Source organism: Poecile atricapillus, chromosome 6, assembly GCF_030490865.1.
Source record: "Poecile atricapillus isolate bPoeAtr1 chromosome 6, bPoeAtr1.hap1, whole genome shotgun sequence".
Lineage (NCBI taxonomy): Eukaryota > Metazoa > Chordata > Aves > Passeriformes > Paridae > Poecile > Poecile atricapillus.
This window is the reverse complement of record NC_081254.1, coordinates 29,415,848-29,439,122: the sequence shown is the minus strand read 5'-3', so window position 1 is coordinate 29,439,122 and position 23,275 is coordinate 29,415,848. Positions and strand designations below refer to the sequence as shown.

At 39.0% G+C, this 23,275-nt stretch overlaps 2 protein-coding genes across 5 annotated transcripts in view; one reads left to right on the top strand and one right to left on the bottom strand.

Moving 5' to 3' along the window:
* VTI1A (vesicle transport through interaction with t-SNAREs 1A) overlaps positions 1 to 12,272 on the bottom strand; it is a 259,458-nt gene extending 247,186 nt beyond the window's left edge. For 2 of the 4 annotated variants that reach the window (XM_058840804.1, XM_058840807.1), the window contains exons 1-3: positions 12,045 to 12,269; positions 5,410 to 5,468; positions 1,006 to 1,116 (exon numbers count right to left, since the gene is read on the bottom strand). In XM_058840804.1, coding sequence (XP_058696787.1) covers positions 1,006 to 1,116; positions 5,410 to 5,468; positions 12,045 to 12,138 — 264 coding nt within the window. In that variant the 5' untranslated portion in view covers positions 12,139 to 12,269. Of the gene's footprint in view, positions 1 to 1,005; positions 1,117 to 5,409; positions 5,469 to 12,044 lie in introns of all 4 variants that reach the window. The other 2 variants (XM_058840806.1, XM_058840805.1) reach the window with 2 other exon arrangements.
* A 280-nt stretch (positions 12,273 to 12,552) lies between these two features.
* ZDHHC6 (zinc finger DHHC-type palmitoyltransferase 6) lies at positions 12,553 to 23,205 on the top strand. Its single transcript, XM_058840802.1, has 10 exons — positions 12,553 to 12,922; positions 14,634 to 14,725; positions 16,284 to 16,443; positions 17,486 to 17,647; positions 18,226 to 18,279; positions 19,806 to 19,973; positions 20,260 to 20,301; positions 20,638 to 20,783; positions 20,873 to 20,916; positions 22,641 to 23,205. Exons 1-10 carry the CDS (start codon positions 12,674 to 12,676, stop codon positions 22,742 to 22,744), a joined length of 1,221 nt encoding a protein of 406 aa, XP_058696785.1. The 5' UTR covers positions 12,553 to 12,673; the 3' UTR covers positions 22,745 to 23,205.
* The last annotated feature ends 70 nt before the right edge of the window (positions 23,206 to 23,275 follow it).

The window sequence follows — 23,275 nt, the reverse complement described above, 5'->3', positions numbered from 1 at the left end:
ACTGTTTGGCCACACACAATTCCTACAGGGGAACAGATGAGACTGCCTCAAAATTTTAATGCAAGTCTTTTTATTCTAACATTCCTCAAACTTTACAAACGGCAACCATCTTCTCATACATTTTTGTGCAACTGCTCAACTTGGCAGAAACACAGAGGAGTGACAGTCAGCTGGATTTCTTGGCTGCAGGTATAAACATTGACTCCCCTCCCCTGAAGGATTAAACTGCTGCCAGCAACCTGAGGAAATTCACAGCTCTCCAGTGAATGGAAAATACTGCCACTAGTTATTTCTTTCTCCCTACCCTGGAGGAACTGAGCTGCTGCCAATTAACATAGCATTTTCCTACATTTTGCAATCCCTTTGAACTTTTTCAGGATTTTACAGGAAACAGTTTTGTCTCTATGTAAATCTATTCAGTGCAAATCCCAGTCACAAAAAAACAGGACTGATAACTGTAGCAGAAGCCCCTAGACAAGAGAATCTTGTTAGTCTGCATCCATTACTCAAAAAAGTGTAGTATTTATAACCAATTTGTACAAAGGCCAAGAAGAATCGAAGTGCAATGGAAAAGAAAACACAGTGCCTAACAAATGAAGTGCACATGAGATAAACTACATTCAAAAATTCCACGGATTGGAGATACTGCTTTTCATGTTACTGCTCACATTACTACAAGCTGTCATTCTTTGAGAAATAGGATTAAAAGATGACTATTTTGCATACATCACTGACACTCACAATGTTTAATGACAGAGAAACAACAGAGTTCCAGGGTAAAGGGACAGGATGCTAACAACTGGTATATTGGTATGGGACTGCTGCTAAAAGAAAAGCTTCTCTTCCCCAGTTTGGTTTTCATCTGTCCACATACATAGCAAGATATATGCAGAATTCATCTCTCACAAAGATCAAAAATACCCTCTCATTTGCCTGAATAACTGCATTGTTTTATTTTAAAAATTCTTAGAGATGCCTTCTTTATGTAATATGTTAAAAACTCACGAAATCAGCTTCAAGTTTTCCCATTTCTTGTTTGTAGCTTCTCATTCGACTGCTGTACATTCCTCGGCTTTGAGGTGGGATCTCTCGAACTTCAAGTTCCATCTGCTCAAGCTGAAAAGTAAAAACAAAGAGGAGGTATATAAATCAAAAGGTTAAATAAAGCAAGAGCAAATTTACCCAAGTTCAAGAAATCTACCTAAGTTCAAGAAATATTCCTTCTTTATAAGGACAAACATTGCTTATTCTGCAGTGTACAAATGATTAATCAAAATCTTTGCACAGTCTTAAGTCAAGAAACAAGTGACAACATTAATATTACTAACACTTATTTGGAATGACTCAAGCTAAACACTTCTGGATTTCAATTCCAACTGTGATGAATACATCTTATTACAAAAAAATAGTAAAACTGAGGATAATTCCTGCAAATGAGCATAGTTCAAAAGAAAGCCTATCTCCACCTAGCTGTACAGTTTTGGAAACCATTGGCTGAAAAAGGTATTTCACTTATTTATATATATATATATATATATATATATATATATATATATATATATATATATATATAAATAATGTGTATTTATGTATGTTTAAAGTTTTATTTACCACCAGTCTGTATGTTTAATAAAGTAATTCTTATGTTTAATAAACTAATTATTTTTTCTTTAAACACTGCTAACTCAGCAGAATTACATAACCTGAACTGGCTACCTAAATCTATATCCCAAATCTATATATATGAGTATATTAAATAGCTGAATTCCAGGGTTTAATGACAATGCTACTCAAGAACTTGCATACAGTCAAATGGATTAAAAAATTAGAGACATATTATACCTTTCAAAAGCTTTTTGTATTTATTCTTGCCATGTAGAATTCTAAGGGGCCTGAAATACAAGAATATGGCACTACACCAAATCAAAAGTTATAAATGAGGGCTGCTAATTACCTGCCCACTGGGTCTTGGAGCCTGCTTTATATAGTGTTGTCTGTTCAGGAATTCTATTTTGAGCAGAAGAATTCCACACCTGCCTTTTAAAATCTTTCCAATTTACTTAAAAAAGATAAAAGATTACCTCTCTTTGGTTGCTCTAGGCACCTGAAACAATATTTACTCACCTCCTACTGATCTTGGTTGAGCAATATGGCATAGGAGCAGAAATATTTTTCAATTAGGATCCCAGGCTACTGGCTGCAGGTCTTCACAAGGGACTGCCAGAATTTATTCCTATGTAATCACTTGCTTACACTTTGAAATTTCATCCTCATATCATAAGAAAAGCATCTGAATTTAATCAATGGAATTGCCAGATACTCAAAAGTCATTTTGCCTGATCTATTCTGATTATACAAAATGATATTCAATAATAAACTATAAAGCAGACTTTAATTAAATAGTCACTAATGAGCTGAAACACACAAAGCAATTTCTAATTCTACCCAGTTCTTTATCTCAGGCTTAACTTTCCAAAGCGGTATTATAAATTAAACCAATAGCTGGAATTAATAGCTTATTTCTTATCAATTTCATCTTAATACATTTGATCTCAAATGTTCTATAAACATTTCTCATATATATATATGTGTGTGTGTGTGTGTGTGTGTGTAAGGTTGGGAAATTTTAATGAAGTCTCAATTCTTGTCTATTATATAAAAACAAAAGCAGCTACTGGTAAATCCAGAATTTGCACCAACAATCTGACTGTGGTCCATGAAATCTAAAATGTTCCTTCTAAAGAGTCAATATTAGACAATGTAATGTCCAAGGAACAACGATGAAGCATATTTAGGTTGACCAATGTTTACCAATGTGTTTTCATCATGAGATTAAATGGGTGCATTTTCTGGCTAGGCTGAGAAATTTTCATGAGAAGCCATGCAGAAGATAGTGGTCCGAGCAAGTGTGAACCTAAATGCAACCTAATTTCATGCATTTCCACTTTCAGAACTCATATTCTTGGTGAAAAAATCATATCTTTTATAAACAAACAAAAGCAGAGCAGCCCTTCATATTTCCATTCAAAAATACAACAAAGTAGCGCGGCTGATGCTGTCCACTCCAAAATAAGTCTCCTCCTCCCCCAGGAACTTCTTCATATGAGTCTGTTCTGGATTCTGGAATCAGCTGCTAGCATTTTAAGAAAGTTGTAAGCTTCACTATTTTATTCTGATTCCGAAGCCCTGGAACTAAAACTGAGGTCTAAACTAAAAAACACAAGACATGAATAACACAGCATTTGCAACACAATTTTGTGATGCGTCCTTCACCAAACATAAAGGCAAGTAACAGAGAGAGTTTTGTCCTCTTAAAAGTAGAATTTCACTCAAAAATTCACAATTATTCTAGCATAATCTAGATTTTATACTCAAAGAATTTCCCAAAGGTTAGCTCAGCAATCAGCTTTCTTAAAAACCTGGTAAAAATAATGATCAGATACTCCACACCGGATGCAGAACAATAGGATTTCTCTCCAGAGATTTCTTACTCCACAGCTCTGGCGTGAAAAGACAGCCTGGGAGTCTGAAAGTTTTCATGTCAGTTCTGCACAGACATAAAATCAATTACACCAGTGATTTTACCCAAACAGAGCAGACAGTGTTTTAAAAGCATCACTGGTTAGTGAATACAAATAAATTATCTCTATAATAATATTTATAATACATGAGAGTGTTATTTCCTAGCCAAGTAGGAAATAAAACAAAATCAGCTAATCCCAGCTTTGACTATGCAAGTCAATGAAGCAAACCAATGCATGAAGAGTATCAGCAGCAACAAATTAGGTTTCTTTTGATTTTCTACTGTAGCCTCTAGGTTAAAAGAGGATCTTCTCAATCAGTTCTGTTATTAGCAGGTTTGTTCAAATTGATTTCTAAACCCAAGCCTTGACATTAATCACAAACATGTTGGGTAATTGCTTAAAGCAGATAATTGTATCTAAAGATATAAAACAAAAGTGTGAAAGAAAAAACAGTACAGTAAATGAAGATCATCATTAGGATAAAAATACAGATACTGGATTTATTTTTTAATCTTGTAATAAATTCAAATTTAGATTATCTTTTTCTGACACAAGAAGAGAAGTAAGAAGCCATTAACTCAATTTCTGCTCCTTCCAATCTACTTGGAGTAGAAAACCAAATTTGAACAACCACCCACACTGGAGCTCCTCTGTACTGCTCCTTCGCTATTTTGTCAATTTGTAGTGAAAACAAGCTGAAAAACATTTCTAGATTTCTATTTTTTGCAGCTGTATGAATATGAAAGTGCCCAAAAGGCCTTCATGTATCTTCAGATATGTATCCTCACGAAATAAGACAGTAATTTTACCATGTTTCTCACTGGGAATACCAAATCAGAGAGGTTAGGTGCCTTGTCATCCTCACAAGGCAAAACTGCAGGAGGTCATTCCAAGATCCAGCTTCACTGTCTTCACCACCAAATCTGTGGTCTACAAGACTAATTCTGTTTTTAAACCAAAAGCACCATGTATCCCTATGAACAGTCGCCAGACTTTTTTCTTCTTATGCCACTTCAAAAAATTAATTGTATTGTTTTGTTAGTAGCCAAATAATTGATTCAAGTTCTTTCCATTATAAGAAATTCTAGGGTATAAAAGCTAATTTCTTTCCCTATCCTAACATTCAGATTACATTTCTAACATTAGATAAACTAAACCCATTTGCAAGCAATAAACGAAAGCAACTTCAGGTAAGGAACTGTTGGCCACATGATAAAAAGACAATCTCAGCTGTCATCAGTGCCCTTACTCTGTTACTCCACATCTACAAAACTTTACTCTTACACTCCTCCCATATGGAAGACAGGCCAGGCTGTAATGGGAACAAAATAAATAAGAGTCACAGTTGCTTCACACATGTTGCTCGTCACACACTGGGGCTTTTTTGTCAGTGTGAACCACAAACTATTGCTTGGTTAACACCTACACTCTTCTTGGATCAGTGACCCACACTGCCATGGCACCCTTGTCCTCACCCCTATGTCTCACTTGGAAAATGGAAAAAAAGATCTACTGCTCTATAAGACATTCTGACAGATGAAACTAAGTAGGTGCTTGGGTCTTACAAGCCAAAAACAAAGTCATAGTGTGTAAATATTTAATTCCATTCCCAAAGTAAAAGACCTAATCCACACGTCTAAGTCTGTAACTTTTTATTGACTTATAGCAATAGTGCAAACCTTGCATCACTTAACACAGGATTAAAAAAAGATACACTCTTCTTGTATTTCATATCTTCAAATAAGAACTATTTCAAGACTATTATTTCATTTTCTAATATATCATTGTTAAGTATTTTTACAGCACAGGTGTTAAATCTTACTATCAATGATCCTATTATTTTTGTCAGGAATTTGCAGTTAACATATGAGAAGACAGAACATACCAGTTCCCTCGCTTCTTCGAGCTGTTTCTCAACATTTGCAACCATCTGCTTCTTCTCATCTGAAACAGAATTGTGAAAATACCAATGTAATTGTGTTCTTACCATGAAAGAAAAATATACCATTTCAAAAGATTGTATGTATCAGCTAAAACAGATTCTAGATTTATTCTGTGCGACATCCTCACATATGGTCATACACCCATTAGCAATTAAAAAAAAAAAAGACAAAAAAAGACTGGAGAATCCTTGAAGTCTTCTGCCCTGGTATGCAGCATTTAATATTTAGGAAAGCACTTAACAGCTGCTTCAGCTGTAGGAATTATGCCTCAGCAGGCACTTGCTGGTGTATACAAATGCATGAGAAGGCCATACATCCACTAAACGGAAAAAAAAAAATCATTTAAGAATAAAGGCTTAACATATTCATTTACAAAATATAAGATGCACAAAACCAAGCATCCCAATTAAAATTAATTCAGATTCTGAAGAAAAATGATGTTTCTATTTCCCTACTCCTATGCTGGGTCTAGAATTGTTTCTTTTACTTCAACAGACATTAAATGGAATGCCACATGAACTACAAGAAAACCACTGTCTTCTAGTAGTAGTAATAATGGAAATTAGTGATAAAAAATGACAATTTTTTAAAATTCAAATAAGTTTTAAGCTATACATAGCAATCACCATCTGCCAGGTTCCCCAGCAAGGCTAAATCCCAGCTACAGAGACTGACTTGACCGGCCTCCAACCATCCATTTGCAGGCAGAGAATCCAGTCTGACCTGAGAACTGAGATTCAGTGTCACATCATCACAAACATTCCAATCACTTCACAATTTGGTTTGCTACAGCATGAAAGGGGATTGAAATATTCAGACACTGTTTAATATGTCCCCACACTTCTTTACTGTGGGTATTCAAGGGTTTCAATCTCACCATCACATCTTCCAGCCCTCAGACTCTAAATACACCCATTGTGTCGATGAAGTTAACAACAAAACTCTGAACACACAAACGGTTTGTCTGATACCAGGAGTACCATGAGATGTCTGTACTGGTGGTTTGCCTGATGAAGCAGATGAAAAGTGAATGTCACCAAAGTGTCTCCAGTCACAGCTCCCCAGAGGTCACGATGGATAAATCTACGTTGGCACAAGACTTGATCATGTATCTCTACACCTCAGAGCTTTTGAATCTCCTTGCTTCTCTTCCACATGATCTCTTTGTATCCTGGAACTGACACATTAAAAACCACAAGGGACTTTCTTCTACCCTCTGGATTCCAGAAGCAATTGAATTTCATGAGGAGACCACTTAAATAAAGGAACATAATTCAGCTTCTCACAGGCTGAAATGCCTATCCATCTATCCTCTCATTCACCTAAAATACTCTACACTCTCATTCAAGGACACAGGAACATCACAATCTGTCCTTCTTCAGTTACATATACTGGAGCTTTGCCTGCAGAGAGGATCAGGCTTAGGACCATCTTTCCTGCAAATATGGAATACATGCTGCCACGTCTGGTAGATTCTACCACAGCAGAAGATGCAGGAAATATTTTGTGTAGCACTTTTAGTTTTCTGCAATGTCTTCCTTTAATTCCCCACCAGGCTCTCATGATGGTACCCAGGCCAGAAAATTCAGCACTTTATCTTCCTAACATAAAAAAAAAAAAATCTGCCCCTTCCCCCCCAGCCTCCTCCCCCCCACCAACTATACTTCTATTCTCATATCCCAAAACTCTGTTTTTCCCTTCATTTGGAAGTTAGCAAGATGACGATGGACAAAAATAAAAACAATGGAAGGTATTAAATGCACAACACCATTTTATTGAAGCTGAAATGAAATTTTAAAATATAGCAGCAGAAAATAAATGTACTATAGCATTTTTGGTATTTCCCTGAGTGGTACTGGATCACAATTTTCATATACATTTAATAACCTGAAATTCAGGGATATAAAGTGGGGGGGATTTTGGAGGGTATTTCATGCTAAGAAAATTCTACTTGTGATTACAAGAACTACTCAGCACTCCACTACCCAGTAAAATCTTACTGACCCACAGATAAATTTAGCCACAGACTTTTTGTAAGGAAAAATCATTAGTACAGAAGAAGGTCTTGCTAAAACTTTTCCCATAAAATTAGGAGGCAAGGGTATTCAAATGATCTCCAATGGTTTAGTTAAATAAATTTTAACCCAACTCCAGATTTTAACACTGGCCCAGGTACATAATCACCCAGATGGTGCCCAGGACAACTGCCTCTGTTTTTCCTTCAAATACAGATATGGGAACAGGCACATGGCAACATCCAAGCACTGCAGCTCTGAAGCAGGATCTTCACAGACTTCCAGGAGAGCAGCTACACTTGTTGCAACTGCTGATCCTCTAGGGCACACAGTACCAGTAGTCATGTTTCCCAAAGCATCTATTTTCAGTTTTACTTTTACTTCAATGGTTAAGTAAAGGAAACAACTTATTTCACAGCCAGAATCCCCATAGGAAGGGGGACAACACTCACAGGATGAACTGCTCAGAGAATGAAAGTGAGATCCAAGGGAGTTCCTCTGGATAAGAGAAGTTTGCCACTAATCAAGTAGATCAGGACAAACAAGTTACAGCCCAATTAAAGATGCTCATATTACCAACTGTATTAGTCTTACACTAATTAGACTGTGACTTAGGAGTTTTCAACCTGCCTACTCAATCACCTCCTTAAATACACTTCCACAGGAAATTAAGAAAAAGGTGTTTTATAACTTTTTGTTTTGATTGAAAATGCAAATATCCTTTAGAGAAAATAAAAAACAATGCTCGATCAAATATATCTAAATGTAATTTTCCCCTACATTGCTAGACAGAATGTCCCAAACAAAATAGTATACAAACACATAGTTTGTATAACTAAAGTGATGAAATCAACAAACTACGGATAAAGACTGGAAACAAAAGAGGGCTTTCCTCTGTGTAGGATTGCAAAGAAATCTGTTCTCTGTTTGTACACAAAGTGGTATCACTTTCTTAAAAGAAACAAGTTTTTACTACATTTTCCCCAGTTTTTTCAGCTTTGCCCTGGCATTAGTCACTCGTCTCCCAAAATACAGCAGTTACAGAAAGGTGGGAATCTGTCTATCCTTACAATCTGTGGGGTTGTAAAGATAACACAGCACTGGTTTGATCTCAAAGTCAACAAAGAGATTAAAAAAACCTGGATCAAGACTCAGTAGTCCCACTGCTTGTGGAATTGCTTCTTTTCATCAGTACATGCTGAAGAAGAGACTGAGTAACAAAGGGCTCCAGTTCACAGACCACTTGCAGATGGTGCTGTGCTCACTCACGTGGTGTTCACCGCTGCCAGAAGTTACTATCCAACAGCAGAGATAAATGGAACAATCATGCATTTCTCTCTTTAGATTATAAAACTGGGTTCAAGAGGCATAACATAATGAGCCATACCTGAAACTGAAACAGTAAACTTCAGTACAGGAGTACAACAGAAAATTAAAGGTGGGGCTTTCTTCAGCTGAACCTGTTAGCAACTGAAATGCAGCACTTTGATTGCCCAGTAGAAAATGCAGATACCAAGAATCAGAAGAATGGCAGCACTCCATTCCAAAGTCATCACAACCCAGAGGCTACTGTGCTGGGAACAGACTAAGTATCACCATTTGTGCTGATAAAACTCTCTTCCATATCAAGAAATGAAAATTTATATGAATTTTTGGTCAAATCACAAGGCAGATGTTTCTCTGAAACACCAAAGAGCATTAATAAAACACATCAGTCAATGATCTTCATTCTTCAAAGACCTGCAGCAGCATCACAGAAAATCTATTTAAAAGGCACTTCTCTATTTATAACTTTCTTTAATCCTCCAGGTGATGTCTGCCTCAACAACAGAAGATATTTCTTCCAGAGACGTTCTATTGTCCCTGCTGCTTATTGTTTCTGTAGTATCAGAGCGCCTTTGTTACATTTCTTGCTGAGCTACTTATGCATTTGTGACAACAGGATTGTCTGCTGAGCATCATCCTCCTAGAACACAAGACAGAATCATGTCCTGACAACACGGAATGCAGGAATGTTGCAAAACCGATTAACCAGCATTTCTCTGTTACAGCGGGTCCATCTTGGGCAGCAGAGGGAAATAACCAGTCACTAGAGTTCAGGAGATCATGCAGAGTGGCACAAGTCCTTACACCTTTCATCCTGCTTCTTCCAGCGGGGAGGAAGAAGGCCATCAGCAATCTCTCTCAAATGCTGAAAACTGTCACCTCATGTTCCCCTCCCACCTCATAATCCTCTTTTTGAGGCTGTCCCAGCCATCGCCACAAGAACTAACTGGAACTTCTGGTGATGAAGAAGCAAAGATCTTGCAAATATTCCTATTAAGAAACAAGGGAAAAATGTGTATTTAAAATATTTCTGATAAAGTGTTCAGCATAATCAGAGATTTTTTTCCAGGTGGTCAAATGCCTCTGTTAGCTAAGACTGCAGTTTGTTTTGAAGACATAGAAAATATTTTTCCTGATGAAAGACAGAATAGCCCTGAAAACAGAAGCAATAGCTAAGCCATAAATGTACAGTGCAAGAAGCAGCTATAATGCAAGTCAGTTCAAACCATGTATGACCAACATCAAATATAATGTGGGGAAAAAAAAAAACCAAAACTTTTTTCTTATTTTGATTTCATTTATCCCAGTACCACGTTACTGGTCCTGCAGGGAGTATGCATTCTGTGTCCTCTGAGAGGATGGCAAATTCTATTAAAAAAGTATTCTCCTAATGGTCTCATGAAAGAATGATGATTTCAAAGCCTGTTGCTTCTAGCCTACACCTGTCTAGGCCAATACTCTTAAAACATCTTTTATTTAAGCTCCAAAATCTCCCTAAGTGAATAAGGGAGACTGATTCAAGGAAAGGATTATGGAAATGCACTACTATTATTCAGAATATTCTTCCTACTATTCAACAGATTCTGATGACTTCCAAAATCTATACAATTAGGAACTCACATCTCTATTCTTTACAATTAGGGAATTAAATCTCTCTTTTCCTATAAATCAGTCCAGCACTATTGATTTTAGAGGATGAGCCAGTAGTGTATTTATGATGTCTCTCCGTTCCTACCAGAGATCCTTAAATTTACTGTTCAAAGGTTAAGAAGCCTTTATCAAGAACTCCCTGCATCCTCTCAGTAAATGGTTCCAGCACCCATTTACACGTTAAATACAATTTCTGAGCAAATTAAATTATACCAGTTCTAGAATTCAATCACAGGAACTCTGATTCTCCCCCTTCTTCATTTTGTAAGTTTCCATTAGAAAACAGACAAATTTTCCACCTCAGCTGCAGCTTCTGACTGAATTATCCTGTGTCCTTGCTGTTAAGATCAAGAGTAAAACACCTTTGCTAAGCCAAGAAAAAGGCATAGTTTCCTTTAACCATGGAACTCAACTCTATTTTTTCAGAAGACTTTCTAACTTGCTAAGATTAGAATTGGACATAACCTTACAGAATCAAAAGGATTTTTTATTCAAAATCCCCTGAGATCACACATTTTAGTTGACCACGCACCTCAAATCCTGTTTAGAGTCACTACTTCATCACTTCATGATGCATTTCCCACTCTAAAAGCAGTATGTTATTCTTTGGTCTTGGATGTATGATACCTTTTCCTTTAGTCACATGGAAAAGTACACCATTGGTATGTGTTCATTTCCTTCTCATACACTCTTATGGTTAAGGGTCCCAAACTTTTGGCTAATATGCATAAGAAGCAGAGGCAGAAGCATTAAATAAGCTGCAAACAGAAGAGGCATTAAGCTGAGCTACAAGAGGAAAAGATGAGAAAAACAGAGTGTCAGCTTCCCTCCATCCCACACTGTACTGGGGCACTGATCCCTATGTGCTGGAAGAGCCAGCTAGGCTGATTAAGGACATTATAATTTTAATCTTTCTGCTCTTACAGACAGTATAGACTCTACTGCAGGGATACATCATGAATTAGACCATGAACGCTGCAGGCTACTGACAAACACATTAAAGTAAATGAACACTGATTTCTTTGAATCTGCTCCTGCATGTGAGTCACCACAGTCAATTATCCAAATCAAACGTATGAACAGTAGGCAACAAAAATACTGATTCAGATTAAGTCATGCACAAAATCTGTCTGTGCCACAGGAGAAAGACTTGATTTCCGTCAGTGATGTCGTGGCATGATCACCAGCAAGAGGATTCAGGAGCAATGCTGGTACAGGGAACATCCCCCAGCAGCTCTGCTCAGCCCTTCAGGCGCTCTGGCGGAACTTCGCGTGGCCCCAGAGCCGGGCAGAAGGGAAGGGCTGATCCCTACAGGTGACCAGCAAACAAATATTCTGTCAGAGTATTCTTAATACATCTCAAGAGATAACTCGCCGCTGGGACAGAGCCGGGGCAGGGAGGTGACTGTGCTGCTTAAGGAGCGAGGAGACACACTCGGGTGAGGGAACGCCGAGACCTCACTAAAACCACGCCGCCCCTCCCGCCCCGCCCTGCGCTCCCATCGCCGGCAGCCGGAGCGGCGCTTACAGACGAGCCGGCCGGGCCTGCGGAGCGAGGGCCGCGGGGGCGGAGAGCAGCCGCTCACCTCCTACCAGCTTCGGCACCTTCCCGATGCGGCCCGTGATCTCTGCCGTGAGCACGGCGAAGTCCTGCTCGTAGCTCTCGAAGTCGGAGGACATCGCGGCGATGGCGCTGCCGGGGCCGCCGCTCCGGACCGCGGCGCTTCCGTGTTCTGCCACCCTAAACCGCGTCCCCCACCCCGCCCCCGGGCGCCTCGCCACACGTTCCGGCGAAACTCAGGTGCTTTAACCGGCACGGCCCAGCTCCTCTCGGCCGTCCCGACAACCCCTGGGCGGCCTTGGCGCGCGGGATCGCGCTGCACCGCAGGTACCGAGGAGAGGCGGCAAGGACGGGTCACTCCCGCCCCTCTGCCCCTCCCGCCCCGCCTCGGAACCTGCCGGGGGAGAGGAACGCGGCTGCGGCGCTACCGGCGGGCCGCAGTTTCCCGGGGGGCCCGTATTGCGAGCGGACCGAGGGCGGGCGGCGGCATCGCGGGCTCCGCTCCCGCCCCCGCTCCTCCCCTTCCCTCCCCTCCCTTCCCTCCCTCCTCTTCCCACTCCCTTCCCTTTTCCCTTCCCGCCCTCTCCCTCGGCAGCCGGCGGGAGCCATGCACGGCGGCGGCGGGGCGGCAGCGGCCGGGCGGCGGTAGCGGCGATGGCGGGGCCGGGCGCGCTGCAGCGGGCGCGGCGCCTGTGCCACTGGGGCCCGGCGGTGGCGCTGGCCGTGGTGGCCGTGTGCTCCGCCACCGCCATGGCCGACGCCGCGCTCTGGTACTGGCCGCTGGACACGGCCGGGGGAAGCGTCAACTTCGTGATGCTGCTCAACTGGACCGTCATGATCCTCTACAACTACTTCAGCGCCATGTTTGTGGGCCCCGGGTACGTCCCGCTGGGGTGGACGCCGGTAAGCGCTGCCTTGCGACCGCCTCGCCCCGGGGCCTCGCGGGGACTGGCGGGCAGCCCTGGGGCCGCGCCGCCTGCCTCTGCCCTCAGAACAGTAGAAATCGCGTGTCTTGATGCCGCCGTTTCTCCTCTGTCCCCCAAGAACGCTCTAAGCTCTCAGGCCACTCCTTCCTCCTTATCTTGTTCCGAAGTCTTTACTTTGCCTTTCCCCGCTTTGCTCCTGCCGCTTCCAGAGTTTCCAGTAAAATCCAGCTTGCTCCTGAGACCGAAATCGGACTGATAGGAACTTTGTAAGTTTTGAGTATTAGAAAGCAGTACGCTGGACACTTGAAATATCCTTCCTCTAATCGAGTGTGCCGAGCGTTGGGTACAGTTCTGATTACACATTCATAACCTATCGTCGCTTACTTAATGTGTGTATAATGTATGTGTGATGCTCTACTTTATATAGTTACGTTCCTTATCCGAAGTCCTTATGTGGCCTTTTGGGGTCTCCTTTGGTGGTCTTCAGTGGCCAGTGTTGTAACATTTCAGACGGCCATTCCTTGAACCCAGCTCTGGAGTAAGCACAGCACTGTTGATTTCCGTGACTCCTGCTTTGGCAGCCTTGCAGATCTGAACCGGCTTCCTGCTTGCCTTCAGTTACATCCTGTAACTGCTTCCCCAAGGCTCTGTTCTGTTCTGCTGCCCTTCTCCATCCCCTCCCTGTGCTCTCAAGGGTCTGGTAATGCTGCTTGGCTGGCAGCAGTTGCTGTGTTTTATAGGGGCTTCTCAAAGCAAAGCAGCAGGAAACAAGCACTGTTAGCTGGGAATGAGAACCTCAAGATTATCTGCAGACACCTATTTTGGAGATTTTGCTGGTAGCAGTAACAATTAGAAGTAATTAATCTAGAAAGTTCCTTTTTTATTTTATGCAAGCCAGAAAATTACGTGGTTACTCTCTGCTTAATAGAGTACAAGATAGATATTTACATTTCTTGTGCTTTAGTAATCTCTTGGAAGAGTTTTAGTCAGGAATGAAACGGGTTCAGTATCTCAAGGCAGCTGCCCAGAATTAGTGTTCCAGTGGTGTGATACAAAGTTTAGTGCTGGTCACCTTTCTAATTGTGGAATATTACTCAAGACACAGTCTGGGCAGAAGAGGATCCTGATAATCATCTTAGCAGGACAATTGGGTACTCCACTTCCTGAGTGGAAGATTTTGGCTAGTACTTGCTGTCTGCAAGTGTCTGTGTCTCTCACCTTTCTCTAGGTGGGGGGGTTGTGTGTAAAAGAGATTGTAAAAGAGTTGAACATTAGTGTTTACTAGTGCTGTATCTTAGTAGTAAGCTTGGAGTGGTTTATGGTATAAAATGGAGAGAAAATGTGCTCAGGATTATTATTTTTTTTAAAATCAGAATGGCAACATGCTGATTTTTACTCTCAGAACTTCACTATAATACCCTGCTTGTACAGTTGCTCTTCCTGACAGAAGAACTGTTTATTTCTTTTAGCAACCAGCACTTTCAACAGTGGGAGATGGCTGTGTCGATAGCTAGGAGATGATTTAATTTTGTTTTTTCCTTTCCTTGACGCCTACCATTAAATAGGGTTGGACTATGAAACACACCCTGTCAGAAGAAATCAAAGGCGTTTAGGTTAAGAAAATGCCAAGATAAACATTGCCAGGGGAGTTGTGTATACATCTAACGCTCCTATTCTTTTGTTTAAAGGAAAAATCTCAGGATTGCATGTATCTCCAATACTGTAAAGTGTGTCAGTCTTACAAGGCACCTCGTTCACACCACTGTCGGAAGTGCAACAGGTACTGTTTCTCTTTAAAATTGTTTAAAGTCCATATTTGAGATGGGTTCTTACCATAATTTGTTCTTCCAGCACACACACTGTGCTTTTTTTAAAAAGCTTCCTTATGAACACTATAGCCCTTTCAAGTATTTCCACTTTCTAGTTGTGTGATGTCTATACAGTTCTGCTGCGTTTTAGTTTAGAAAAATGACTGTCTTTAACATTTTCTTTATAGTTTGAAATCAGTTTGTCTTAAGAACTTCTTGATGGTACCAACAAAACAATGCAGTCCTGCTTCAGGGATGTGAGTCTGTGTAAATACCTAAAAATCATCTTAAATTGTTTTTAAAGTCTAAACATTGACCTGCTTGAAGAGTAGAAATATCTATTCTGTCATCTTTCCAAGTGGAAATTAAATGTTGATTTGAGTAGAAATTTTGGACTGTTGTTTTACTTTTCACCAAAGTGGGTTTTTGAGGGGAGTTGGCATGTTAAGTGAAGTAATAAACCTTTTGGGTCAACTTAAAAAGTTTGCACCTTGTTATCTTCCAACACACTCATCCTGATATAAAGGATACTTGATTATAAATAGCTATCACTAGAATTCAATGCATCTTGAAAAAATCAAGGCACTTCAGCTGTCTGTAGTCCAGGCAGCTGTCTGTTGTCCTCTGAAGGGCTCTTAGAATGTGGTGCAAGTATATTGCAATATATGCATTCATTTGTTATTTCTATAAACCCAAGATGTGCAGTCAGTGGTAGTTTAGGAAACAGAACCTGAAACTCCTGAGCAGTGCTGTAATTTGGCTGCAGCATCCTCAGATTTAAAATTAACAACTCTTTTCCTTGAGTGACAATCTTTATGCTGAGGACTGATTACTTAGGTGGTCACATAGACTTTTACACATGTCAAAGTAATTTGGAATGTGACCAAATCTTTAATCAGGTGGGATTTTTTTGCATCTGTAAGCTATGCCAAAATAACTGGCTTTATATTGAATACAAGAGTGTCTCTAGGGTGCTTAGACTTGTTAAATGTATTTTGAATAGGATTTTCAATGGTGTGAGGTCAATAGATAGCAATTGAGAAAGCTTTCAGTGGGTTTACCACTGAAAAGAGCAAGTCACTATCACACTTCTCTCTGTGTATCTTTCTTTAAATATTCTTTCTACAAGTAGTTCACAGGGAATTTGATATTACCTTTTTTTCCTGGTATACTGATTTTTAATAACTGGCATTAACAGTAGTGTTTAATTATTGTGATCAGAGTTCTGACAAGTCCCATTCTATGTCTCTGTCTCCAGGCTCTGTACTGTGGTGGTTATTAGCAACTAGTTAGGTTGAGTAAAGGGGAGGACAGACAACTAGGGAGGGTAGGACCTGGAAGCACTTTTTATTTGCTTTTTTAAATTGTACAACATGGAAATATAATTCTGAATAGCAGCTAAAAAGAAACTACTGTGTTGATCTGTCAGAAAAAGAATGGAGGTTGAGAAGTAGAAAATCAGTCATCCTTCGAGTTTTTTGAGAAACCTCATATGTGTCCTTTATATTAATCAATAATTATTATTCACAGATGTGTGATGAAGATGGATCACCACTGTCCGTGGATCAACAACTGTTGTGGATACCAGAATCATGCATCTTTCACTCTGTTTCTCCTCCTAGCTCCACTGGGATGCATTCACGCTTCTTTCATATTTATTATGACAATGTACACTCAGCTTTACAACAGAGTAAGAAAACATAACTAAATGCTTAACTAAATTATTATTTAAGTCAGATAAATTATTCATGTCTTGAAGTACAAGATAATTTAGTTTTCTGAGGAGAAATGTGGAATTCCTTGTTATTCTTTCCACATGCACTCATAGTTCTGCTGTGTGGCTGTAAGATGTATATATGTGAATGGAGAAGGATTCAGGGAAAGTTGTTTCTATTTTAATTCTTTTTTTTTTTCTTTTTTTCCCTTCTCATAATCACAGGGACTTTCCTATTGCTTTACATTGACTGAAGACAGTTTCTGAATAGCACTTTATGTAGAGACAGGCTGTGTTTTGGCTGGCATAGAAAACAGCTGCTATTTATTTCTGACACACAAGTTAGATCCTATTTATTTTCTTTTATTGGCCGCATTTTTAGAATTGTGTCTATTTCTTCAAGGAAAAAAAAGGTCATTAGTTTTGGGACTAAAAATATATTAGCTGTGGGTTTTTTAACTGAAAAACTTCAACAGTGAGCAAAGCTTGTTCTGGAATACACCCCTTATCTCAGATGCATGGTTAAGATTATAAGCTTTGATTTCAGCCTCTGTGGTTGCAGTGAAGAGCTTGATAACATCAGCTGAGTGTAACAGATGAAGTTGTATTTGTAGCAGCTGAGCTGTGTTTGCAGGTTGATAATGTTGAGAACTGCTGTCTGCAAAGCTTTCAGAGAAAAACCTGCATGATTCCCACAGAAAATGGGGACTGTTCTATGCAAACGTTGTCCATCTGACACTGATGAATGTGTTTTTGCACATACCAGAGTCCAGATCTTTTTGCTGATTTTTGGGCCTGTGGAGCTTGCAAGGTGGTGATTGTGATTTCATTTTCCACCTAGCAACAAACTTCTAAACGTAAAAATCTTTTGAATATATTTTTTTTTAGTTACTCTGCTTGCATTATAAACCCATCAGATGTTGGACACTTACTTTCAGAGCCAAATTTCTTATAGATAACTTGCTTTGTTTCAGCAGGTGGAAAGTTCTAGAGCTAAATGGGATTTTTCTCTTTGCAGATATCTTTTGGGTGGAGTTCTGTGAAGATTGACATGAGTGCAGCCAAAAGAGACCCTCGTCCCATTATTCCCTTTGGACTGTCTGCATTTGCTGCATCTTTATTTGCCTTAGGACTGGCATTAGGAACAACTATTGCTGTTGGTATGCTGTTTATTATCCAGGTGAGTCTGTGGCTCTGTTACAAAGAAGTTAAAAGCTCTAAGTTTTGTATGCTTTTGGAGCAGAAACAGAGTTCGGGATTGAGATAAGAACAGTTGTTCAGAGCTTACGTTGTTGTATAACTTTTCCAGAGATTTATGTAGCTTTGTCCCAGTTTTTCTGTTACCACAGTTTTGGTTTTTTTTTTCCATGGAAGACTTGGATGTGAAAATCTAATGAACTGAGAAAACATGAGATGGATTTTATAAACTCCCTGAAAAAGGCAAAATATTTGCCCTATCCCTGAAAATAGGTGTAAATATGCCTGTTGTATTTCTTAAAATGTTGGAGATCTTTGGTAGTAAACAAAAAGATACATTTTGAGCATAAAGTTCAATACTGTGTGATACTGTCTTAAGTGTATAATCCTAGAGTGTGTATATATGCTGAGGGTTAGCTTCTAACAAGTGTTTCAGTTAACTATATAACAGTTGCTTTGTTCTTTAAAACAATTTCAGTTTGCTAAATGAAGCTTTCTTTATATAGCTGATGTATTCCTGCAAAAAATAAGTCCTAATTTCACCTAACACTTCTATTTCAGATGAAAGTAATTTTGACAAATAAAACTTCAATCGAATCCTGGATTGAAGAAAAGGTACACTATTATTACAGTATTCTTGTAATGTTACAAAGTCTCTATTTATACATCCATATTTATAATTATTTATTGTTTCACCTCTGGGTTAAAACCAAAGATGTTATTTCAGTTCACCACTGACCTAACACCTACAACAAGCTTTACCCTTACCATCTCTGAAATTCACTGAGAGAAAAGAAATGAGAAATCATGTAAATGCATAACTTCTCTTTTGTTTTGGAGGACTTTGTTGAACATAGAATAATATTTGCTTTAAGAAAAGACTCACTTATCTACTTGAAATATGTGGGTGCTTTTATCTGAAACTGGAGCTTTGTCATTACACATTCTTGTGCCTTTAATTGTCGACCTCGCTGACCAAGATACCATTCAAAGTGGCATCTTTTGACTCACGGTTTTCCCCATTTCTTACTTTCGATTGTAAGGGAAGATTTTCCTTGATTTGGGAAGATTTTTCTTGATTTTAAAGAAGTACTAGAAAATACCTAGTCTTCTGTCCTTAAAATTTCTTTTGACTTTCCTTATCTTTATAGAGGTTTTCACAAGATTTTTCAGGAGAAATATAGTCAAACAACAGAAGCTAAGTTTAGAGGAAGCAAAACTGATTCAGTATTTAGAAATTAGTTTGGTTCTACCACGATTTTTTTTTGTGTAAGTCCACAAACATTTCATTAATGTCTTCTTGTCTTTCTTTTATTTTGTGTGCCAAATTAGCATGAGAATCTTGATTGTGTATAAGTACTTAAAGTATTGTAATGTCAGCTCTTTTCATGGGATATGGCTGGATCCAAGTCCTTTTAGACCTTTGAATAATGGGATAATGGAACATAAGTGAAAGAAATCCCTGTTATCACTATATTGTAGAATTTGGAATAATGTTAAAATTTTTACTGTAAAACACAGGCTGCTAATATGTCCCTTTTGAAAGCTGAGCATGGACTGTAATACTTAATTATTTAATAGAATGGCATTATTGCAGCAAAGAGAATACCACTCTGTGGCTGCTCCACTAGATGTCATCATAACTGTGAGAATGTCAAGCTCGTGACTACAGAATGTGGGTGATTCAGATCATGCCTGTGTGTGCATTCTTAGTGGAGGAATTGGCACTACCAATGTTGAGTCATGTTTGTGATCATTAATCAAAGGATTCTGAGCTGTGGAAGCTCTTGGGTGTGACTGAGAAATAGTCAGGCATTGGTCCCTAAAAAAAAGCAGTAAAGTAGTATCAGAGTGTGGAGGGAAGTATCAGTGTAGTCAGGGGACTGTTGTTAAAGAGTAAATGGAGGGTGACTGGGGTGGGGACACCCCAACCAGACATACTTCTGAATGCCATGATTGGTTTAAGTAGTTTTTAATGCCTGGGTTGATATAGCAGGAGTTCACTGCTCTTGCCTGAAAATACTTGCCTTTAGGCCCCATAGATCCATACAGGGCTTATGATTTGGCCTTCGTAATATTTGCTGCTTGACTGCAGTTTGTGGGGTGATTTTATGTTCTGCATTTCTTAAATTATTTTCTAGGCCAAAGACAGAATCCAGTACTACCAAACGGGTGAGACCTTTATCTTCCCCTATGATATGGGAAGTAAATGGAAGAACTTCAGGCAAGTGTTTACATGGTCTGGGATTCCTGAGGGAGATGGCCTGGACTGGCCAGTTAGAGATGGATGTCACCAATACAGTTTGACGGTAACTGGTCTTCAATGGTATCTCAAGTTGATTCTCCCCACTACCCAACTGTGTGCTTTCCTTTGTAATAATAGACCAGCTTTTTTAATAACTAAAATGGATGGGCTTGAAGTACATGTACATGAGTTCTGTTAAATGTTGTCCCATTTTTGATGCACTAGAAAGTTACGCTTTTGTGAGTGTTTCAAACCGCTAATGTTATTTCCTGTGTTTGTCTAATGATTTCAATACCTGGTTTCATTCTGTGTTGAATGCTGACTAAATTTCTATTTTTAATCATTTATAGATAGAGCAACTGAAACAGAAAGCAGACAAGCGAGTAAGAAGTGTAAGTATTTGTGAAGTTTGGTCTAAAATTATTTTGAAATAGCAGTATAAATAAATGTAATTAATCAACACAAACAGTGTATAGCATTCTCTGCTAAATTAATGTTGGCATTTAGCCTTTGCATTTGCTTCTTAGTTTCCAGATGGGAAGAAACGTGATAATAAAAGAGGATTGTGCTTTATGGTTAAGCATTAATTTAGAATTTTGAGTCCCTTTGACAGGCACTGTCATTACTTTAAATCTCGTGGTATGCTTGAATTGATTTTTTAGCATGAAGTTTATCAGTAAGGCCATAACTCCTTCAAATAAATTGCTGTGTTCTGTTCCAATCCACAGGTGCGGTATCGAGCCATAGAAGATTACAGTGGTGTCTGCTGCCCTGTGACTAAAGGTGTTAAAACATTCTTCACAACACCGTGCACTGAAGAACCTAGAATTGCACTGAGTAAAGGGGATCTGATTTTAGCCACCAGAGGCTTAAAGTTAGTGGCTCCACACCTTTATATTTGGTTAAAAGAAATATTGAGTTTTGTTCTGGCATCTAATTGGCCTGTTATGCTTCCTTCCCCAGACACTGGATGTATGGTGAGAAGATTCTCATCTCAGCTGGTGATGGTATGGAGCAGTTAATTTCATTTTTTTCTGTTGAAAGCAAAACAGTTTTAGATGTATCTAGAAATGTGGCCAATATTATATATTCACTTTGAAAAGGTAGAATGATATCATTACTGGCACTAGCTTCTCTCGACTCTCCAGTTTTTATTCTTTACATCTAATAGGCTTCCCAGTTTTGATAAACATTAAACAACTGTCAGGCTGACAGAACACTCATTTAGTAGTTTATTGAAAGTTGGGAAGGGGGGAACTTCATATTCTAAGAAAAAGTTAGACTTTTAGTCTATAAAGAGGTTAAGGATGATGCATTTCTTTGATGTTTAAATGGTGGTCTGTCTTAAATTCATCCATGCTTCCTACCTATACAGCCCATATAAGTATAGGGATTAATCTTTGTGTATCTTGAAAACTAGGAGACATTATGTCTTTGGTTTGGAATAATTTCTAGAAACTATAATATGCATTTATAAAACTAGCTGTGGGTGTTGAGATTCCTGATGATCTGCAGAGAGTATCACAACCACCTGCGTTGAAGCCTTTACATTTTTCACTTCAGACCTCTTGCTGTGGACTGAACTAAAATTTTAGCTGCCAGAGGGTGTGTTGGATTCTGTTGTTTGTTCCAAACGATTGTTAAATCATTGGATGTGCATTTCATATTTGCACATGTGGGGCTGCTAGCAGTCACTACACTGAAAAAGTCCATGCTTTTCATTGAAGGTCTGAAACCTTTATGGGCTGGAAGTGCCCTGGCAGCTGACTCCAATAAAACATCAGATACAGATGAACATGGCAATAGTTTGTATTGCATTGCTTATTGTGAAGATTAGCAGGATATATCTACTCTATTGAATGTTGGGTTTTCTGAATCAGCTAAAATGTGGTGTGGATGGAGAACTTGGTGAACACTGAGAGGCTGGATCAGACTAGACTTCAAAAATAGAATGAGTTCTGTTAGGAATGTATGGTAAAATGCTACAAATAAGCAGGAATAAAAAGTTGTAGTACAGCAAGATGGCAGAATGAATGATTAAGTAGCAGTTCTTCTGTGGAAAAAAACTCGATGATAATCTTAAGATGAGTCAACACTTTAGGAAAAGAACAGGCATGCAGCTTCCCAGATGCTGAACTAAACCTTCCATCCTCCTCAGCATTGGCAGAGACTCTGCTGAAATAGTCCTACAAGTAAAAGCAGTTACTGCATCTCAAGAAAGATCTACTGTAAAGGGTTGAAAGGAAAACAAAGAAAAATGAGAATAATTAGAATAATAGCAAATGTGACTTTATAAGGAAAAGCCAAAAGAATTGGGATAGTTTACCTGGGAGGAGAGGAGTAGGAAATGGGAGTTAGCCTGGGTATGTGTAAATAGTCATCAGCTGTGTGAAAGTCTCTGTAGACAAGTTTGTTACCTGTTTCCTGTGCCCCTGGTTGTAGAAAAAGGAGCTGTAAACCTGATTAGATGGAAAGATTCAGATAGGGTATAAAGATGAATTTTCTCAAGGAAGGTAGAGCACTGCAAAACTTTGGAGATGTCTGAAAACATTTTAGGTAGTTGGAGAAAATCTGTGCATCCTTAGGCAATTATGTTAGAAATTACTTAGATGTTCTGTCTTGTAGAAGAAAATAACTTGGGTAAGTGCTTGATGTCTCTTCCCGTCCTGTGTTCTTCCTCAGTAGTGGGCCATGTTTTGTTCTAAGTTAATGCAACTTTTCATGTCTTAAGGTGGAATAAGAGAACGAGGCTGGTTCCCTAGGAAGTGTGTGGAAAAATACCAGTATGACTCTGAAACGGATCAACCAGTGGATGGAGAGAAGAAAAGCAAATAGCCTTCTAATTTTTTTAAATATTAAATGGAATTTTTACTTCAGATCACAATCCTTTACTTGAAATTTTCTGTATATTACTTTAGACTTATGCAATGAATATGTTAGGATGAGGTTTTCTTTTCCTCACAGCTGAAAGGGTTGTATATGCCTGTGCCATGGTTTGCATACTTTTTAAACAATAAATAATTGAAGAAGACATTCTGTGGATTGCCTTCTAGATGCATCTTTTTCATCACAAGTCAGAATTGTTTTTTTCTGTTTAAATTGCATTCTGAGCATTAAGATTTTAGGTTTTTTTCCTCAGCCGCATCTGATTGTTATGCGTGCTGCTTATCTTTTGTATTTCTCTGGAGCTGCCCCTGGAAATAAACACCCAATTCAAATTCCAGATTAAATTTGTTACCTGTGACTTTTAATGATGTGAATTGTCCACCTCAAATAAATGATACTTTCATACTTACTTGTGGGTTCAATTGTTCTTAGACCTAGAAGAACTAGTTTATAGGCATGGGAGTGTGAACTGACTGGGAA

Bases quoted from the DNA above. Each gene is read 5' to 3' on its own strand.
- ZDHHC6 (XM_058840802.1), top strand. From the start codon at position 12,674: ATGGCGGGGCCGGGCGCGCTGCAGCGGGCGCGGCGCCTGTGCCACTGG. The intron at 12,923-14,633 runs GTAAGCGCTGCC...TTTTGTTTAAAG, and splicing joins TCCCGCTGGGGTGGACGCCG to GAAAAATCTCAGGATTGCAT. The intron at 20,302-20,637 runs GTAAGTATTTGT...TCCAATCCACAG, and splicing joins CAGACAAGCGAGTAAGAAGT to GTGCGGTATCGAGCCATAGA.